Below are 17,324 nucleotides of genomic sequence, written 5' to 3' on the forward strand. Positions count from 1 at the left end.
TTTTTGTAACGAAATCTTCAAATTTATTCCTTTATTTCCCTTACATGTTTGCAAGAGGAAATTTTGCCAAATACTTCATATGAGAGACCAGAAACTTTTGTATCTACCTACGTACCTTGCTTGTATTCGACTAGATTTCCAGTCGTGCTTGTTTGTGCACATACGTAGCTAAAGATTTTTAATGGTCGCTGAATGTTAGGTTAAACATGTTTCAGATTGGAAAAGTGCTTTATATTCATATTTTTGCAATTTATTTTTATTTGAAGAAACTTTCCCGGTATATTTATAAAAAGATCTAATAAGACAATATAAAAACCAATACTATTCTGATCATATATGCGTCATACTGTAACTGTATTTGGCACGAATAACAAATACAGTTATGTATTTCATACAGTACTTAAATTATAAATATTTAAATTATTATTTTTTTTTTCTCCTTTTAGTGCAATCTCAGTTTTTTTCAAGAAGATGGCTGTATATTGAACGTAACTGCAATGCATCCAACTTCAGCACCAGAATTGCCATCAATGAATTTTATAGTGCCCTTGTAGTTACCCTGCAAATAAATAGGGGAAATGAAGTATTAAATTCAAATTGTTTGAAAAAAATTTTTTGGAGCAGGTAAATGCATTGCTTAAATTAAAGCAATTTTATAATTAATATTTTTTACTACCATGTTTAATAAATAGATGTGAAGTATTAAGTTCAGTAATTTAAAATAAAGCTATCAATATGTCAGGCTTCGTAAAGGCTTTATAAAATATTACAATAATATGATATGAAGTACAAAGCTTTTTTTATTATTATTTTTAATTTATAATTAAATTCGTCTTTCCTAAAGGAATATTTTTAAAAAAATAATCTTTATTAAAGTTATATTTTTGTTTAAATTGAACAAAGCATTTAAAAATTTTCTATCGGCAAAAATTCTGGCAAACAAATATGTTTAAAAATATTTACGATAAATTATTATGCCAAGTGTTTGATTAAGAAAATTCACACAAACAAAAACTAGAAAGTTTTGTTTCTTCTGTATATGCCAGCGTTTTTAGCAAATCCTTAAAATGCGAGCACTTTTCCGTAAAATATAATTTCTATTCAGGGGCCGAAAAAATTTTTTTAAATGATCATTTGTTTGTTACCTACACGTATATATTCTGCGAGGCAAGATTCCAAATAGCGACGTGGCATTCCTCGATGTTTTTCATGTCCACATTTTGCAATGAATGTTTTATTATTTATGATTGTTTCGATTATGATGGCAGAAATACTTATGATTATTATTAGGATTTTATTTATTTATATGCAATGGGTCTTCGATTATTCATTAGTAAACAGACTGTTGTCATGATGAATAAAAGGATAGATGGAGAATAGAAATTTATATAGAATATCAACACGATATAAGGGTGTTGATAATGAAGATCAATTTTTTAGCTCAACATTGCGTAGTACAGCTAAAAATGGTAATTTGAAGTGAATGTTTGAATGTGTCGCATTTTAGCTGCTTAACTTGCTTACTGTTTTACAGTACAAAGTCTTTAATCTGGACTCGTCGGGACTTCGGTGATTCCGGATTAGGGGGTTTTTCCGGATTATTTATCAATTTAAATCTGGTAAGATGGCATGCAGAAATTATAAAATAAAAAAATATGAAACTTTAATTTATGAAATAAAGAGCAATTATGATCTAAAGGGTATCAAAATTTACAAAAAAAAAGCTTAATATTTATTTGTTTACTTTATTAAACATTTCTTTCAATGTAAGTTGAAGTGGTGGATTTACATTTTGCTGCAAGTTCAGAACTAGATTGGATTACTGCAGGAACAACAGGCTTTTGAAATGCCTAAACAGAATAATCCAGTATCGGTAAATCATATAAGTGCAAAAACTGAAGAATTAGTTAAGTCGTTCTGGTGTTAGAGAGTATCTCAAATTCGCAGCCTCTGATAACAGCAGGAACGTTATATGAAGTTCATTTTCAAAATTCTCATACTCGAGATGAAGTTGTTGTTCAGTTGACCTTTTTTTCAAGCATAGTAGGAATTTCAAGCAAGAATATTTATTTTAGAGTCGCATGGAATTTATTTCATCTATAGATCGAAAATTGGAAAAAGAAAGTTTTTATATACATCATCATTTTATCTTAAAGGAGTCAAGCTTAACGACACAACTGAGAGTAGTGATTGATGCAACTGCAAAAAATCATAATCTGGCGTTTCACAAAATGAAACTTTAATTAGTTGGTCCAAAAACCCAAATGCTATGATTAATATTCTTTTGAGATTTAAATTTCATAGTATTGCAATAACTGCAAATATTGAGGAAATGTATTTAGACAATTTAAATTTGAGGCAAAACATACGGAATTTCAACACATGCAAGTTTTTCGGTTGAATACTGATATTTGTGGAACTGCTCCTGCGCCATACTTGCCGAAGATAGTATTAATGCGATGTACAATTGAAAGTAAAAATTTTCCTAAGACAGTTAAGGGATTTTTATGTGCATGATGTGTTGAGAGGTACTGACAATGTTTAAGAGGGTTCTGAGCTAGTAGTTGAAATGAAACAATCACTTAGAAATTGTGGATTTGAGCTCCACAAATGGTCTATAAATAGAAAGTCAGTGCTAGAAAACGCGAAAATAAAAAGTCTAGCTAATGATAAACCTCATGTTATTGTCTGAAAAAAGTTATAACAGTTCTTAGTTTTCAGTGGGACCCTGATACAGATGAATTTTTCTGTAATTCTGTGAAGTTAAATAATCAAGATATTCAAAGACAACAAAACGTGTTGTATTAAAACCGATAGCAAAATTATTCGATCCTTTAGGTTGGACTGTCATAGCAATAAAAATTTTCTTTCAAGAGCTTTCGAAATTTAAACTTGCCTATGATTATCCATTTCCAGAAGAAATTGGGGGGAAAATGGAAGACTGTGTGTAAAGAAATTGATTAATGCGTATTACTAGAAATGTCCTTTTATATAAAATTTTGAAGATTCAATCACATGGGCTTTGAATCGGAGGAAGATTTTGGTACAGTTATTTATTGTTAGATCATCTAATCATCCAACTACTTGTGTAAAACTATTGATAGCAAAAACTGGAATTGCTCCCCTTAAACCAATTTCGATTCTGTTATTGAAACTGTGCTTTTGTTTTGCTAACACCTTAATACAAGTAGTTAGAAGTGCATCACAAGCGATAATTCATTATATACATGAGTGGAGTAATTCAAGTCGTGTGCTTTTTTGGTTAATGTCTAAATCTAACAGATGGCAAACGTTTGTCCCCGATATATTATCAGACATTCAGTCTACTGTTCTAGCCGAAAATTGTTATCGCATTCCAGGAAAGGAGAAATTACGGAATTATATTTTGTAATATTTTACTTAAAATAAAGTGTGGTAAATTTAATACGGAGAAAGTGCATGCAATATTGAATAATGTAATTTCAAAATGAAGTTTTTTACCTTCAATATTATTTTGAATACTTCTCCATAATCTGGAAGTACTACAAGAGCATTTTCCAAATTGTAGGTTGCTTTTTTCAAAGGACAAGCGCATTTAACTCCAGGTGGAAACATAGGACAAAACACGCTTTTATAGTTTTGAATCAGATCACAAACATCGTATTCGCTGAAATAAGAATTTTGTTGTTTAAAAAAAAATCCAGTTGCTTAAGATTCATTGTCATACAAGTGAGTTTTATTATATTAGTCTATGAATGCAGCCTAATTGAAACATGGATTAATTTACAATAATTTCTGAACAAATACATAAATCAAATTTGAATTCTAACTCAGCAATATTATAAAATTAAGACTACAACTGGAATAAGTACATACGTATTGAAAGATACATCAGATTTTGTCAAAAATTTCCTTCTCAGAATATCAATATTATTCAAGCCACTATATTTAGAAAAATTACATTATTTAAAAACACATTTTTCATAGTTCTCGTGTAAGTGTGATAACTTATTGAGATTTTAGGATATTTCATATACTAGTACAGTATTTTTACAAAAATTTTCATAAATTTATGGTTAATTGGATAGTTGCAAATTTTATCTTTGAAATTAGGTAAAATTCAATCTTAGATTGGTTATGATTTTAAAAAATTCGTATTGACAAAGTTTTCTGTAAAGCTCAACGAAGAGGGCCCTCACATCAGGACCCCCCCCCAGAAGATTCCGTTTCCGATATTGCTGTATTTGTTTACGTTGCTGTTGTGAATTTATTTTAGAAGTGTTTAATTTTTTGTTTTATTCTGATAAATGCAGAAGTATGCATAAAAGGAAATCGATTCAGTGTGTGTGGCTGTGGGCTGTAGCATAACACTTGAAACTAATTTATTATCTAAAATAAAAATGTTCTGTTTTTCTAGAAATCCAACGTTAGGCGCCTGTTGTAAGCCCCCGTTCATACAGAAAACTGGAATAATTCATCCACTCTCTGCAGTACTCATTTTATTATGGGTAGTTAATATTTAGAAGCATTTTATATCATACTAATGGATATGTAAACATAGATTATAAATATCTTTGACAAAAATTATGAAGAATTTATCAGCGGTGTTTGGCGACGATTTTCGCCTGTTGAGGTTATGTTATTACCGGGACACTAATGATTCATTATGTTTTAAGAAGTCACATATTGTTTTATGATCTTGAGATAGATATTTTTCTCAGTTTTTAAGCATCTAGGAATATTTTAAATACATTAAAATCTTAAAAAGCTTTACATTCATGTGACCACTTTTTAGAAAAAATATTATTTACCGATTAGTTTATTTTTGGAATTCAAATGATTTTCAGTACACTAATTGAAATTTACTCAGCATTTGTTTAATATATTTTAACTGTAATTTTTATTCTTAGTTTGCACATAGTAATTGTTTATGAAAATCGCAATATTTTAAGAGAATACATAGGAAAGTATTAGTATATGAAATATCAAAATAAAAGCTAATGCTATTTTTTTATTCTGTTTCCAATACTAGATTTTTTTCAGATAAACCATCTAATGATCCTAATCATCCAGATTATGGGCCTTCAATTTTTAAGCAAAGTTCAGGAGAATAAATGAAACTTATCTGTAATAAAACTAACACATTCATACAGTGGCGTAGCTAGGGGGGGCAAGGGGGTACATCTGTCCCCAGGCGCAGCATCCAAGGGGCGCCAAATTGATGCTACAAATTTTAAAATGAAATGTTTTCCATTCTTGGAACACAGAAAGGGGTGCAAAATCTTTAGTTGTCCCCGGGCATTTAAAACCTTAGCTACGCCTCTGCATTCATAGAATAAATGAAACTGATCTGTAATAAAAATAACACATTAATAGAATAAATGAATTCAATTAAACAGCATGGAATGGAAATATATATTCGACGCATACTATTTTAAAAAGGCATTTATGTACTCATAAAGGAAGAATTATAGGAGGGCATACCAGGAAGATTTATTTTAGGCTGATCTTTGGAATATGGTAACAGGTAGTTTGGCGACATTTTGGAGGCGATAAAGGTTACTACCTAGGACTTTGGGAATAATGTGAGAAGTTTCCAGTTCCTATTACACATTATTTTGTGTGAGGGAAATGAGAGATCATGAGATATGTCATGTGACATTAATGGACGAATCACTGTTCTTTAATCGGAAAAGGGGGTATATTGTAAAAATATCTGCTGTACTTTATACGAGTAGTTTCATTCTATGTTCTGTGAAACAGTGTTGTTTAATATTTGGATGCCATGGCCGTATATAAAGTAAATCCGAAATTTTTATTACGTTTATGTGTAATTGAAAAGAATTGCTTAATTGCGGATAAGTATGAATGTCCAATATGTGGGAATGAAATGAGATTGTGTGAAAGGAAGGATATTACAGATAGTTTGAATGGCGGTGCAAGAAACCTGGTGAAAATGCACATTTTGTGATCCGCCATGCACTCAAGATTCTGTAGAAGATTAGGTAAGTTAGTATTTTTAATTATTTGAGGATATTATTTTTATGCATTTTTCTAAATGTAAGGAGTATATAAATTAATATGGTATTATTGGAAAATTGTTATTAGCACTGATTTAGTTTAAAGTAATTAGGATTGTAAGCTAATTTTTATTAATTTAATGTATGTGCTTATTTATATTTTAAGTAGTGTTTTTTAATTTAATGATCGTGATTTTGAGAGTTATATGTTTGTAGTATTTTGGAATACGTTTGAGTAGAAGTAAATGTGCATGGAAAGAATTTAAGTATTTGACACTAAGTATTTGTAATCATTTTTAATGTTTTGTTATAAATTCGTTGGTGACGTTTATAATAGATAATTTAGAGGTAAAAGTTTATGGATATTTTATTTATTTTATACGTGCAAATGTCCGTCCTTGGAAAGGGTATATACTTTTTCGTGATCAGGTAATTTCATATATGTGCTTTTTACCGAGTTTAAAGATTAAGAAAATTTTCCTGTATTTTCGTGCAAATTTTTGTAATTTATGAGAAAATAGCAGTGTAGATGGATAAAGTTAAGAGTGTGTGCAATGCCATTTTTGTGCAATTCTGGGATGTTTTTTTAAGTAAAAATAAGTCGACGTGTAAATGGTTTATGTGTATGTGCTATTCTCTAAAACGCGCAAGGAGTTTGCGATTGTGCACTTTTTCCCAATTTTGCAGTTAATATTTGTCATGATTAAGCAGTTTTGTTACATAAAATTTCTAGCATAAGCGTAATTCGGCTAGTAGATTGTTGGAAAAAGTGTTGAGTAAATAAAAAGAAAAGAAACATGTCTTTACTTCGTGAAGACAAAATGGCGGCGGGGGGGAAAAAAATAGAGTGTTGCTGTAGCAGAGTTGGTCACCAAATTTTCGCCAAAAAATCGCCAAGTTACCATAATCCAAAGATCAAACTTATTTTAATCCCAAAATTAGTTTAATGATACTACGATAAACATTTTGGATGTCAGAATCTCGGGGAATCAAAATGTCGCCAAAGTAGGGATAACAAAACAAATCTGACAATTTTTGCATTAAAATTATTCTTTATTATTTAATATAGCAATATTCGTCGCTACAAAAAAGCGAAAGATTTAATTATAAATAAACCGTTAAGCAAAAAATATGGGGCGGAAATGAAAACTTAAAATTAGAAAATATAGCTTGAAAAACTGCGAAATGAATTATACCGGACGTAGAATTCACAGTTCTCTGGTTGAAGCATTGTTTGTTGTTGTTTACAGCGAAAACTTAGTCACACGTACGGACAGGACAAAGGATTCTTTTTCCCAAACATTATTGTAAAATGGATTCAAAAGGAATTTTCTCGTGACATCTGTACGTTCACACGTACATATATATCTACACTGCTCGACATTGAAAATGCAACACCAAGAAGGAGTGATCAGAAATTTATGCAAAATTTAGAGATGCACGTCACTGAGATATGCGAATGATGTGAAATGCGCATCTCTCCGACGCACGTGAAGTAAGATATAAAGGAAGGAACGTGCAAAATTGGCAATATTCGTGTCGTTACTTCTGCCAGACGAATTATCGAAGAAAGTTGGTTTTTGTCCCGGAGGATACATGTAATAGGAGAGAATGCCAGGCCGCCGTCAACAAAGGCACTTCCAGCAGATAGACAATTTTACGAGGGGTACGGTGATCGGACTGAGAAGGGCGGGTTAGTCCTTACGTCAAATCGCAGCTGATACCCACATGGGTGCGAACATGGTTGGAACAAGGAAATGTGGGAAGAAGGAGGGGTGCAGGTGCAACCAGAGTGACGTCAGCACGCGTGGATCGACGCATCCGCCGACAAGCTGTGGCGGTCCCGCAAATCACTTGTACCGCGATTCTGCAATATGTGCAAGATACCCTGGATGTTCCCGTGTCGACCAAAACCATTTCCGGTCGATTGGTTGAACATGGCCTGCACTCACGGCGTCCGTTAAGAAGACTGCCATTGACCACACAGCATAGACGTCAACGTTTAGAATGGTGCCGGACTGGAGCGATGTAGATGACAGAATGGTGAAACGTCGTGTTCTCAGATGAGTCACGCTTCTGTTTATCCAGTGACAGTCGCCGCATACGTGTGTGGAGTCGACGGGGAGACAGATCTAATCCGACAGTAACTGTGGAACGCCCCACCGCACGACATAATGTTTTGGGGCGCTATTGCCTACGATTCCAGGTCAATTCAGGGCACTATGACGGCCGAACGATACTTGGATAATGAATTGCGGCCGGTGGCAATCCCCTACCTTCAGGGGCTGCCTAATGCACTTTTTCAGCAGGATAACGCTCGACCACACAGTGCTCGCATCTGCCAACATGCTGTGCAAGGTATACAGATGCTTCCCTGGCCACCGTACTCTCCTGACCTGTCACCGATCGAACATGTGTGGGATGTGATTGGACGCCGTTTGCAGACTTTGCCTCTGCCTCCTTCAGAAGACGAACTGTGGCAAATGGTTCAAAGGGAAGGGAGAGCCATCCCTCAGGACACCATTCGCACTCTTATTGACTCTATACCTAGACGTGTTTCTTCGTGCATCGCTGTCCGCGGTGGTCCTACTGAGCCGACGCCGTTCTTGCTCTGTATTCTGACTATCATTTTGAAATAAAGATCACTTATTGCTGCTTGCTGTCTCTGCCTTTTTCCAAATTTCATCACTTTCTGACCACTCCTTCTTGGTGTTGCATTTTCAGTGTCGAGCAGTGTATATCGCATAACTCAAAAACAGTTAGCTGTAGAACGTTAAATTTTGTATACGGAACTGCAATAATATCTTTAGTTGTGCACTTTTCTTATTACTGCAGTTGGCAGTGTATATATATGTATATATCTACCCCCTTACCCCTTTTAAATATCGTTACCCGACCTTTATTTTCGCAGTCGTTAGAGTCGTAATCGTATCTTCCCTTTACAGAAGTGTTTTAAATGACGAAAAATGTTTTGGCAATGTCAAATTTTTAAAAAATAACTTTCGACGTATAACGAAATTTAACTCTTCATGCGGCCTTCTGGTTCCTATACTTATATTTGGGAACGTTTTATACTCGTTATAATAAAATAAATTATAAGATTATGGCTGCCGCGCGACAAAAACTGACCGAGATATTGAATTCAGAAGTTGCAATTTTTGATATCATTTTCAACTTGCCTTGAGAGATCAGTTAACTAAGTTAGAATCACTCTAGGAAATAAGTTTAAATGAAGCTCAACAAATAATGTGCATAATTAAATAGCCCGTACAAGGAAGTCATGTGGTGTCCATATCAGATTTTTAACTATTAATTCTGATCTGATGAAAACCATCTTCAAAATTTTGGCTCCTGGAAACATCGGTGTTTTTTGGGGAAGGGGTGGGTATTGTAAATTTATTGTGGGCCCCAAGAAATGTTTTTGCATATGGGGCACAAGAGTTCTAGTAACGCCACTGCTTACAAGCAGTTATCACAAATGAATTGTAGTAAAGTACGGTTATAACAGTTTCTTCAAACAGTCATATTTTTTGTTCAATTATCGCACCTTTGTAATTTATTCTGTTATGAATTCTTGGTTTTAAGATAAAAACTATTATATTCATTTTTATATTATATTTTGTCTTTAAAAAAGACACTGTAATTGAACAGCTATTTCCTCAAAAAAGGATTACGTATAAGTTCAAATCAAAAATGATTTCCTTACAAACGAAAACTCCCTACATTTTAAGATCGTTCCAAACATCCTTTCTTTGTCTTTCTTATAATCAAAAATTTCTCCTATAATGGTAGACGATTGTACGTGTATTTCCGTTACTCAGTAGAATAGTACGAATATAAATTCGCGTCCCCAAAGTACACAGCCAACACAAATTTAGTCCTGTGATTAGAAGAAGTAACTACCTCATAGCTGAAACAAGCTCCACTCATCAATTATAACCTTCGTAAAGTTATCAGAGGATCTTGCACGCCTATCATCTAAAAATTGGAATGATTTGAAGTTTAGCCGATTACGGCAAAGCATACGAGGGCTATCTGCCTAAGGGAAGCGATGCCTTCGTGAAGAAATTTCTAAGGGAAACTGGCTCGTATAATACATAGGGAAAACCACGAAAACGCCCATACAGCCAGTCCATTCGCCTGTAATGGAACCTAAGGCAGAAGTAACAGTATTCAGCGATTTCACCGCTCCGCCTTTGGTAGGCCAAAAAATTGAGATGATATTCTACTTAATTATTCTAAATAACTTCTGAACTTTTCAAAATCTGTTATTTTAGAAGGGGAAATGTATCTCGTTAGAGGGGTTTTAAAACCATATTTAACATTGATTCACTCAGACACTTATTAATAGCCACGACATACAATCGAATCCTAATACGCGATATTATCTTTTAACTTCTTCCTTTTATTTACACATTCTGCATATTACCAGACTGGTGAGTAAATGTTTTCATTTCCGGTACCCGGTAGCTCAGTACTAATAAATTTTGTACACTAAATTTTGTAAAATTTTTAATTGAGAAATGTGTTAAGTACCATATCACATATTCTCCTTTAACCCTCTCACTGCGTACATTTTTTTTATCAAAATAGGTTCAAAAATTGCGTATTTTTTATTGCATATTTCAAATCTACATATATTTTAGAGTTAAAATATACAAAAATTTTTTTGTTAAATAGTTTTTTTCAATATACTAGAATTAGATCATAGAAAAAAGGTTGTCAGAATACTGAAATTGAAGAATAATGATATAAAAGGAAAATTTTGAAAATTAATATTGGTTAAATTATGATTTATTTTATAAAATACAAAGGTAAAACATATATACTAATGAAAATATTTGCATAATGTAATATTTTGCATATCAATTTTGCACCACTGTCGAACGTTTTCAATAGAAACTGAATTTTCAGATTCATCACTATCTGCAGAGGAATCCGAGAAATTCTCATCAGTTTCGCTATAATTATCTTCAATATACTTGAAATCAGAGTCAGAACTACTATAAGTGTAGGGAATATCGTCAAGAATATAGGTTCTATCACTCGCGAAACGCTTCCTGCCAGACATGTTTAAGCTCTGAAAAGCGCGCGCAAAATGCTACATTAGATATATGTATATTTGGCAGAAATGTGGACAACTAACGCCATCTGTTAGCTGACATCTAAATAAACAATTAAACATCACAGAAAAACCGAAAGGAAACCTTGAACGGGGAAAGAGCGGGTTGCACAGTTAAATAGACGGCAAAAATTCATCCCCGCGGAAATTGTGGGTTGCACAAATTTTGCTACTTTTACGTTGCCCGTGGAAATCGCGGGATGCGCAGCGAGAGGGTTAATTTTGGACACCAATGATAATGATTTGTGATGAATACTGCAAACTGCATTATCTACGGATGATCCACATTTTAGCTACCGGACCAGAGATTTTGAACCTTTCAGTAAAATTAATTTTGCACATCTACATCTCTCTGGTAAGAAAAATGAGCCTTCCTGCTCTCAGGCTGCTCAGGTTCGTCATGCTTTAGACAAAACTCTGACACTCTGTCTACTACATTGAATCCACACCATACACGTGAATATCAAACATATTGGATTAAAATGACATTCAATTTGTTAATTATTGATTAAGTTTTCGCCGAAATATATGAGTCAGTGTTTGAATTTTCTAATTGCTAGTGAAAGAAAGAAAATTTTAACGAATGACTGTGACCTTTTCTTTTGCTACGTTTCTGTAGGACAAGAATCTAATACATATCTCAGAAATGTGATATATCATTTAAAGTGAATTACCATGATCCGATATCTTTAAGGCAGGGTACATGCATTTCTCTAGGCTCTAGTTTTGTTAAGTTCAGTTGCATCTTCAGGCCAGCAGATGGCAAATCTTGTGTAACATCAACATTAGCTGTAACTGAAACATTCCCAGGGTACAAAATGGGATCTGGTTTGACGGATCCTCTGTTGATAGTTACTTTTTTGTTTGCACTTCCTGAAAAATCAATAAAAATAAATAGCATTTTTAAAATATAGCAAGCATTTATAAAGTACAATAAAGTATTTCTTGGGTTTTAAAACGAACCTTTTCTCTGTTACATAAAAGCCTCTATAAAAGAGGGTGGATCTTAAAGGCCCCCCCTTTTTTTTTTCCTTTTAACTGCTGTTCTTTTCTTCGAATTTTTTTCTCATTGCTCACGATATTCAATCTGTTTTCTCAAGAACCCTGCCACCAGCCGTAATCTTTTGAGGCTTTCACTAGTTCCTTTGAAGAATAAAGCGACACGGTTTCATTTTCCACACAAAACATCCTTGTTTGAGGTGTTAAAATTATTTTGGCTTTAAATTATTTGCCATTTTACTATAACAGTGTAAAAAAAAAAAAAAAAAAAAAAAAAAAGAAAGAAAGAAAGTATTATAAAGGAAAGCATAAACTTTCATGTTCAATGAATTCTCCTCCTTCTACCCCATTTTTTCAAGTGCTAGGTGATATCACTCTTTGGTTTTAAATGAAAAATATTCATAGGACGTTGTTCCCAGATTATCATTAGTATGCCCATTTACTGCAGCCCATGCAAAACGATGCCTTCAGAGCACATAATATTCCAAAGGAGAAAGATATAGATTATAATGCTGAAAAGGCAAAATTTTCATCCTGTCAAGATCTTGCATTATATTGGATAGTTTTTATAGGGGTTACAAATGCAATTGTTGTCATGTTGCAGAAGAGCTCTTCGTTTGTTCATCTAACTGGGATACGTTTCCTGCGGAGAAGCACCCATTCTTTCGAAAGGATATGAAAGTCAAAGTTGGTGCACCACATAAAAGAGAATTACTTGCCCGAAATTCTGTCAAATACTGTTCATAAATTTTTCTTCGAATTATCACCTTTTACAATAGGTTCTACTAATTTTCCACAGTTTATCTATCGTTAATCTACGTATCGAATGTATGCGCACTTTTCATAGTACATCATCGCACTTCTCAAAACTGCAGATTTGAACTGTTGTCAGTGCAAAGCTCCAATTGTCTGTTTGCTTAATCTAATATAAAATCATGGGATATCTATCTAAGATTTCTGTACATTTTGATAAGCTGTGTGATACTCATCCTATAGTTCAAGGCCTTAAAAGGGTTTAAGTCCATAGACTGTCTAAGCCTAAGATCTTCTACAAGTTTCTGAGTGTTACTAGTAGTCGGGTTCAGCTGTAGTTCCGACAAATAATGACTTATCATTTCTGGACTCGGTTTGAAGAGAGAAGTTAGTAGATTTAATGAGTTTCAGTTCTGGGCCTATACTCTGATACTATTTCTTCTTTCTTCAACTTAACTTTTCTCAACTTCAACTCAAATTTTGCAAGCGGTTTCTCGCTTTTGAACCAAAACTTAATTAAAAGTGTAGCATGAATAAAATTTTAATACTTGTGTCTGCCATTCTTACACCTGAAGCAACGTTAAAAAGCAGTTAATATTTATAGTAAAAGGAAAGTCAGGTGTTCATTTTAAAACGATATATTGCTGAAATTAATAGACCGGGGGGGTAAGGGGGGCATCTGTCTCCGGGCGCAGAATCCAAGGGGCACCAATCTGATGTTATGGCATTTTAGAATTATATGTTTTCCATCCTTGGCAAGCAGTAGGGGGCGCGAAATCTTCAGTTGTCCCTGGGCGCTGAAAACTCTAGCTACGACTCTGTAGTAGACCTATACGTATGCGAAACTTAGTGACAGATGTACGCACAAGAAAGCAAAGTACTTTGATATATATCAGTCATTGCCAGTCAAGAAATTTTGATTTTATCTTCGAAAATTCAGATATTAAGTTACTGTATTTCATGCATTCTAATTCTTTTCGGAAATCACTATGCTACAAAACGATTACACTACGAGGTCGCACTAAACCTAAAAGCTATTGTTTGTGTAGAAAACAATGTGAATAGAACTGCTTATTGACATTTGATGATAGGGAAGTGAACTTTCGTGTATCCTTAAAGTAATGTACAGTGCTTATTAACAATGAAACGTTTAAATTAGCATAAGAAAAGATTTCCTCAAATCGAAGAAGTTAAGATATTTTTTGTAACGCTTAAAAGGATTGTCCATAATTCTGTAAACCATACAACCGATAGCCGGTGAAACTGAGATCTATTTCAAGTGCCTTAAACGGGGGAATGAATTTTTAAATACACTTGCTGCTGGACCTGTGTGTCGTAAACTTTTACCGGATTGGAAAACTGGTTAAGTGTCAGTGACACATGATCAAAATACGAAAGAAAAAATTTAGCCAAGTAAGGCGTGCTGATGAAATGCAGTCTTTTACAATAAGGCTTGAATTCAAATCATCATCGCTGAATATGATGAAATAAAACTAAAATTATAGGCACGGATTACGAAAAGCAGCGTGTCGATGGGATGCCATGCATTAAAACTGTTAGTCAGATGTTTTCCAGCATATTTAATTTTAATTGAAAAAATCCATACAGAAGAATAAAATGTTTGTCAAAACTTGTTATTTAGGCATGCTCAGAAAAATGAACGAGTGGCTACAGTGCTTATAATGACTAATTTATTTCTTTGGTTGTGGCAAAACTCTCGAGGACTATCTGCCCAAAGAAAGGGACGTCTTCGTGGAGGATTTTTAAGGCAAAATGGTCTGGTATTTACGTTACGCAAGTAGAAAAACACAAATCTCTCATGCAACCAGCCTGTTTGCCGGGATGTGAACCTAATATTACCATTCAGCCGCTAGTACACCGCCGAGCTTATAAAGTCTGGTTAATCACTGCGAGAAATAGACATCTTAGAACAATCTGAAACTCCTTTTTTTTTTTTTTTTTTCATGGATTACATTCTCTTCATGCATTTCACAGGAATTTTTCTTAATTGTCAAGCCAGAAGCTAGGCAGAGATATTTCAAAGTGCAAATTAGTTCTATCCTATATCATTATGACAGCACAACCTGCAAGAATAAAGCAACGCCGTAGACAGGAATGCTATCGTAGAATTTCAACTAGTTACGTGGTCTTCAGCAGGCGGAACATGCTCTGGTTAAAACAATCGCAAACCATCACTTAAATGCACGCGAACTAAATTTGCGATCTGGTAGAGAAACGGAAAGGGAGAAGTGACATTAAAGATTCGTAGCATAAAATAACTGGTTCATTAACATGAATACCTTACACATTGATTTTAAAAAAGGGGGGAGGATATCATACTGCTGATAAATAGCATAAACAAATGGTATTGTTATTAACAAAACAAATTTTATCTTAATACAAATATTTCGCCTTTTATTTTAGTTTCTTAGAATAATTTTTTCTTTTCTCTTCTTTTTTCTAGTCTAAAGGGGCAATTTGCCCTGAAGGACTATTTTTTCTTTATAACATTTTGCTTTGGTTCGCTATAAATGTCCGATTCACTTTTCAAATTGTTGCCACCACATATTATCGCCCTGGGTTGGGTTATGGGTTATTCAATTTTGGCAAAGCACACGACGGCTATCTCCCTAAAGGGAGGGATGCCTTCGTGGACGACTTTCTAAGGGAAACTTGCTTGTATACACGTTACACATGGAGAAAACCACGAAAACGCCCATGCAGCCAGCCCGTTCGCGGGATTCGAACCTCGGATCGAACTACCAGTGTTCAGCGTCTTTACCGCTCGGCCGCTGGTGGGCCCCTATTATCGCCCTGCATTATATTTAAAGAAATTAAACAATGAAGAATTTGCATAAATGTATGTATGTTTCTCGAATTGTGATAAAACAATGGTACCTAGAGCCATTCAATTTTGAATAACGTACGTTTCTACCACAATATGAGCATCTGGAAGGCCAACTTTGGAATTCGTTTTATTATCTATTTCGTAAAACTTTAACGGATTTTTGATTAACAAACTCAACGATTTAAAAGCGAGCAATGGCAACACTCTACGGGGCGGGGAAAAACTTTTTATCTTCAGCGCGCGGAACAGTGCTTCGGAAATTCTAAAGATATGCTCATTTTAAATTATTTTGCGATATTGCTGTTGAATTTTATGGTTTAAGAAGAACATGATATTTAAACAATAAAGGTAACACACGAAATGTTAAAAAAGCACCCCTTTGGACGTAATTTAAAATCTGAAACCTTTCAGATTTTTTTTTTTTTTTTAAACTGTAGTTAAGGTTGCGACTTACCAATCGATACGCCTTATAACTGTAACAAATACTCATTCACCATTTTCCTAAGCTGCCGTTATCACCAAAGACGTAGATCGCAAACTTACTATCAGTTTCTGTTTAATGCACCTGTTGAACAATAATCAAGTCAGCAGGAAAAAAGATACTGCGTACTAACTGATTAAAAGAACGGAATAGTACAGATGAGTTTTACTAACAGGAAGATTCCTGAATAACTCAATTATCCTCAAATATATCCTAATTAATCATCAGGAAAACAGGAACAAAGAAACATTATCTGCTCTAAAACGTGATAACCAAGAATCTCTAATAGCAACAGCACTCGAACTACAAATTGACAAGATAGTATCTAGATGGCATATAGAGACTTATATGCTTTTATTGACAACACTTCTAAATTCCCCTGAGCTCTACCCATATTATATCATTTTATGAATTGTGATCAGAGTGAGCGTGACCGAATCCATGAAATAGGAAATTCCAGCTTCTAAATAGAAATATCGATTAAGACAATTGTATGTAAGCGAATAAATCTATAAATATAAATATTAATAATTTACGTATAAATTAGAAAACCCCATAAAACTAAATTATGATTTACGATGTGAAACAGATATATACAAATATATATTAGTTGCACAATTTTGATACTACTAAAGTACTATTGATATTACACAATTTAGTATCATACTTTCAGTTTGTTGAAAATGTTTATTATGTTCAAACAAATTTAAAATTAACATTTTAAATAAATGTTTAAACAATTAAAATAATTTTATAATATTTTAAAAATTATATTAATACAAATTCAATATTTTTAAAATCATAAGAATGCAAATTTGTGTAAGCAGTTACGTAAAATGAAAAAAAAAAAGTCATACATTTATTTGAATTACCATCTTGAACATTTTTAAATTTATGCAGCCATCCAGTTGAAAAGCAAGCTTCCTTCACATTCACTCGAAGTGCTTTCTCGATTAACATGGGTCTATTCACTAGAATATTGGACGCACGGCACTAAGTAAAAAATTTTAGCAAAATGGCTCTGACCTCAGGTAACTTTATCTTGACCCCGCAATTTCTTTGAAGTCGACTGTTCACAAATTTCTGCACTTTCTTCAAATTTTTTCCATCAAAACAATCCTT

The 17,324-nt window shown here is 33.6% G+C and overlaps 1 protein-coding gene across 1 annotated transcript in view; it reads right to left on the reverse strand.

Moving 5' to 3' along the window:
• Positions 1–238: 238 nt before the first annotated feature.
• LOC118205570 (ganglioside GM2 activator-like) overlaps positions 239–17,324 on the reverse strand; it is a 32,885-nt gene continuing 15,799 nt past the window's right edge. Inside the window, exons 2-4 of the mRNA XM_085807438.1 lie at positions 11,796–11,994; positions 3,481–3,646; positions 239–559 (exon numbers count right to left, since the gene is read on the reverse strand). Of these exons, the coding sequence (XP_085663564.1) occupies positions 464–559; positions 3,481–3,646; positions 11,796–11,994 (461 nt within the window). The 3' untranslated portion in view covers positions 239–463. The remainder of the gene's footprint in view (positions 560–3,480; positions 3,647–11,795; positions 11,995–17,324) is intronic.

This window comes from Stegodyphus dumicola, chromosome X1 (genome assembly GCF_044657685.1).
Source record: "Stegodyphus dumicola isolate Sdum_Otavi_A_Nest chromosome X1, ASM4465768v1".
NCBI classification, from domain to species: Eukaryota; Metazoa; Arthropoda; class Arachnida; order Araneae; family Eresidae; genus Stegodyphus; species Stegodyphus dumicola.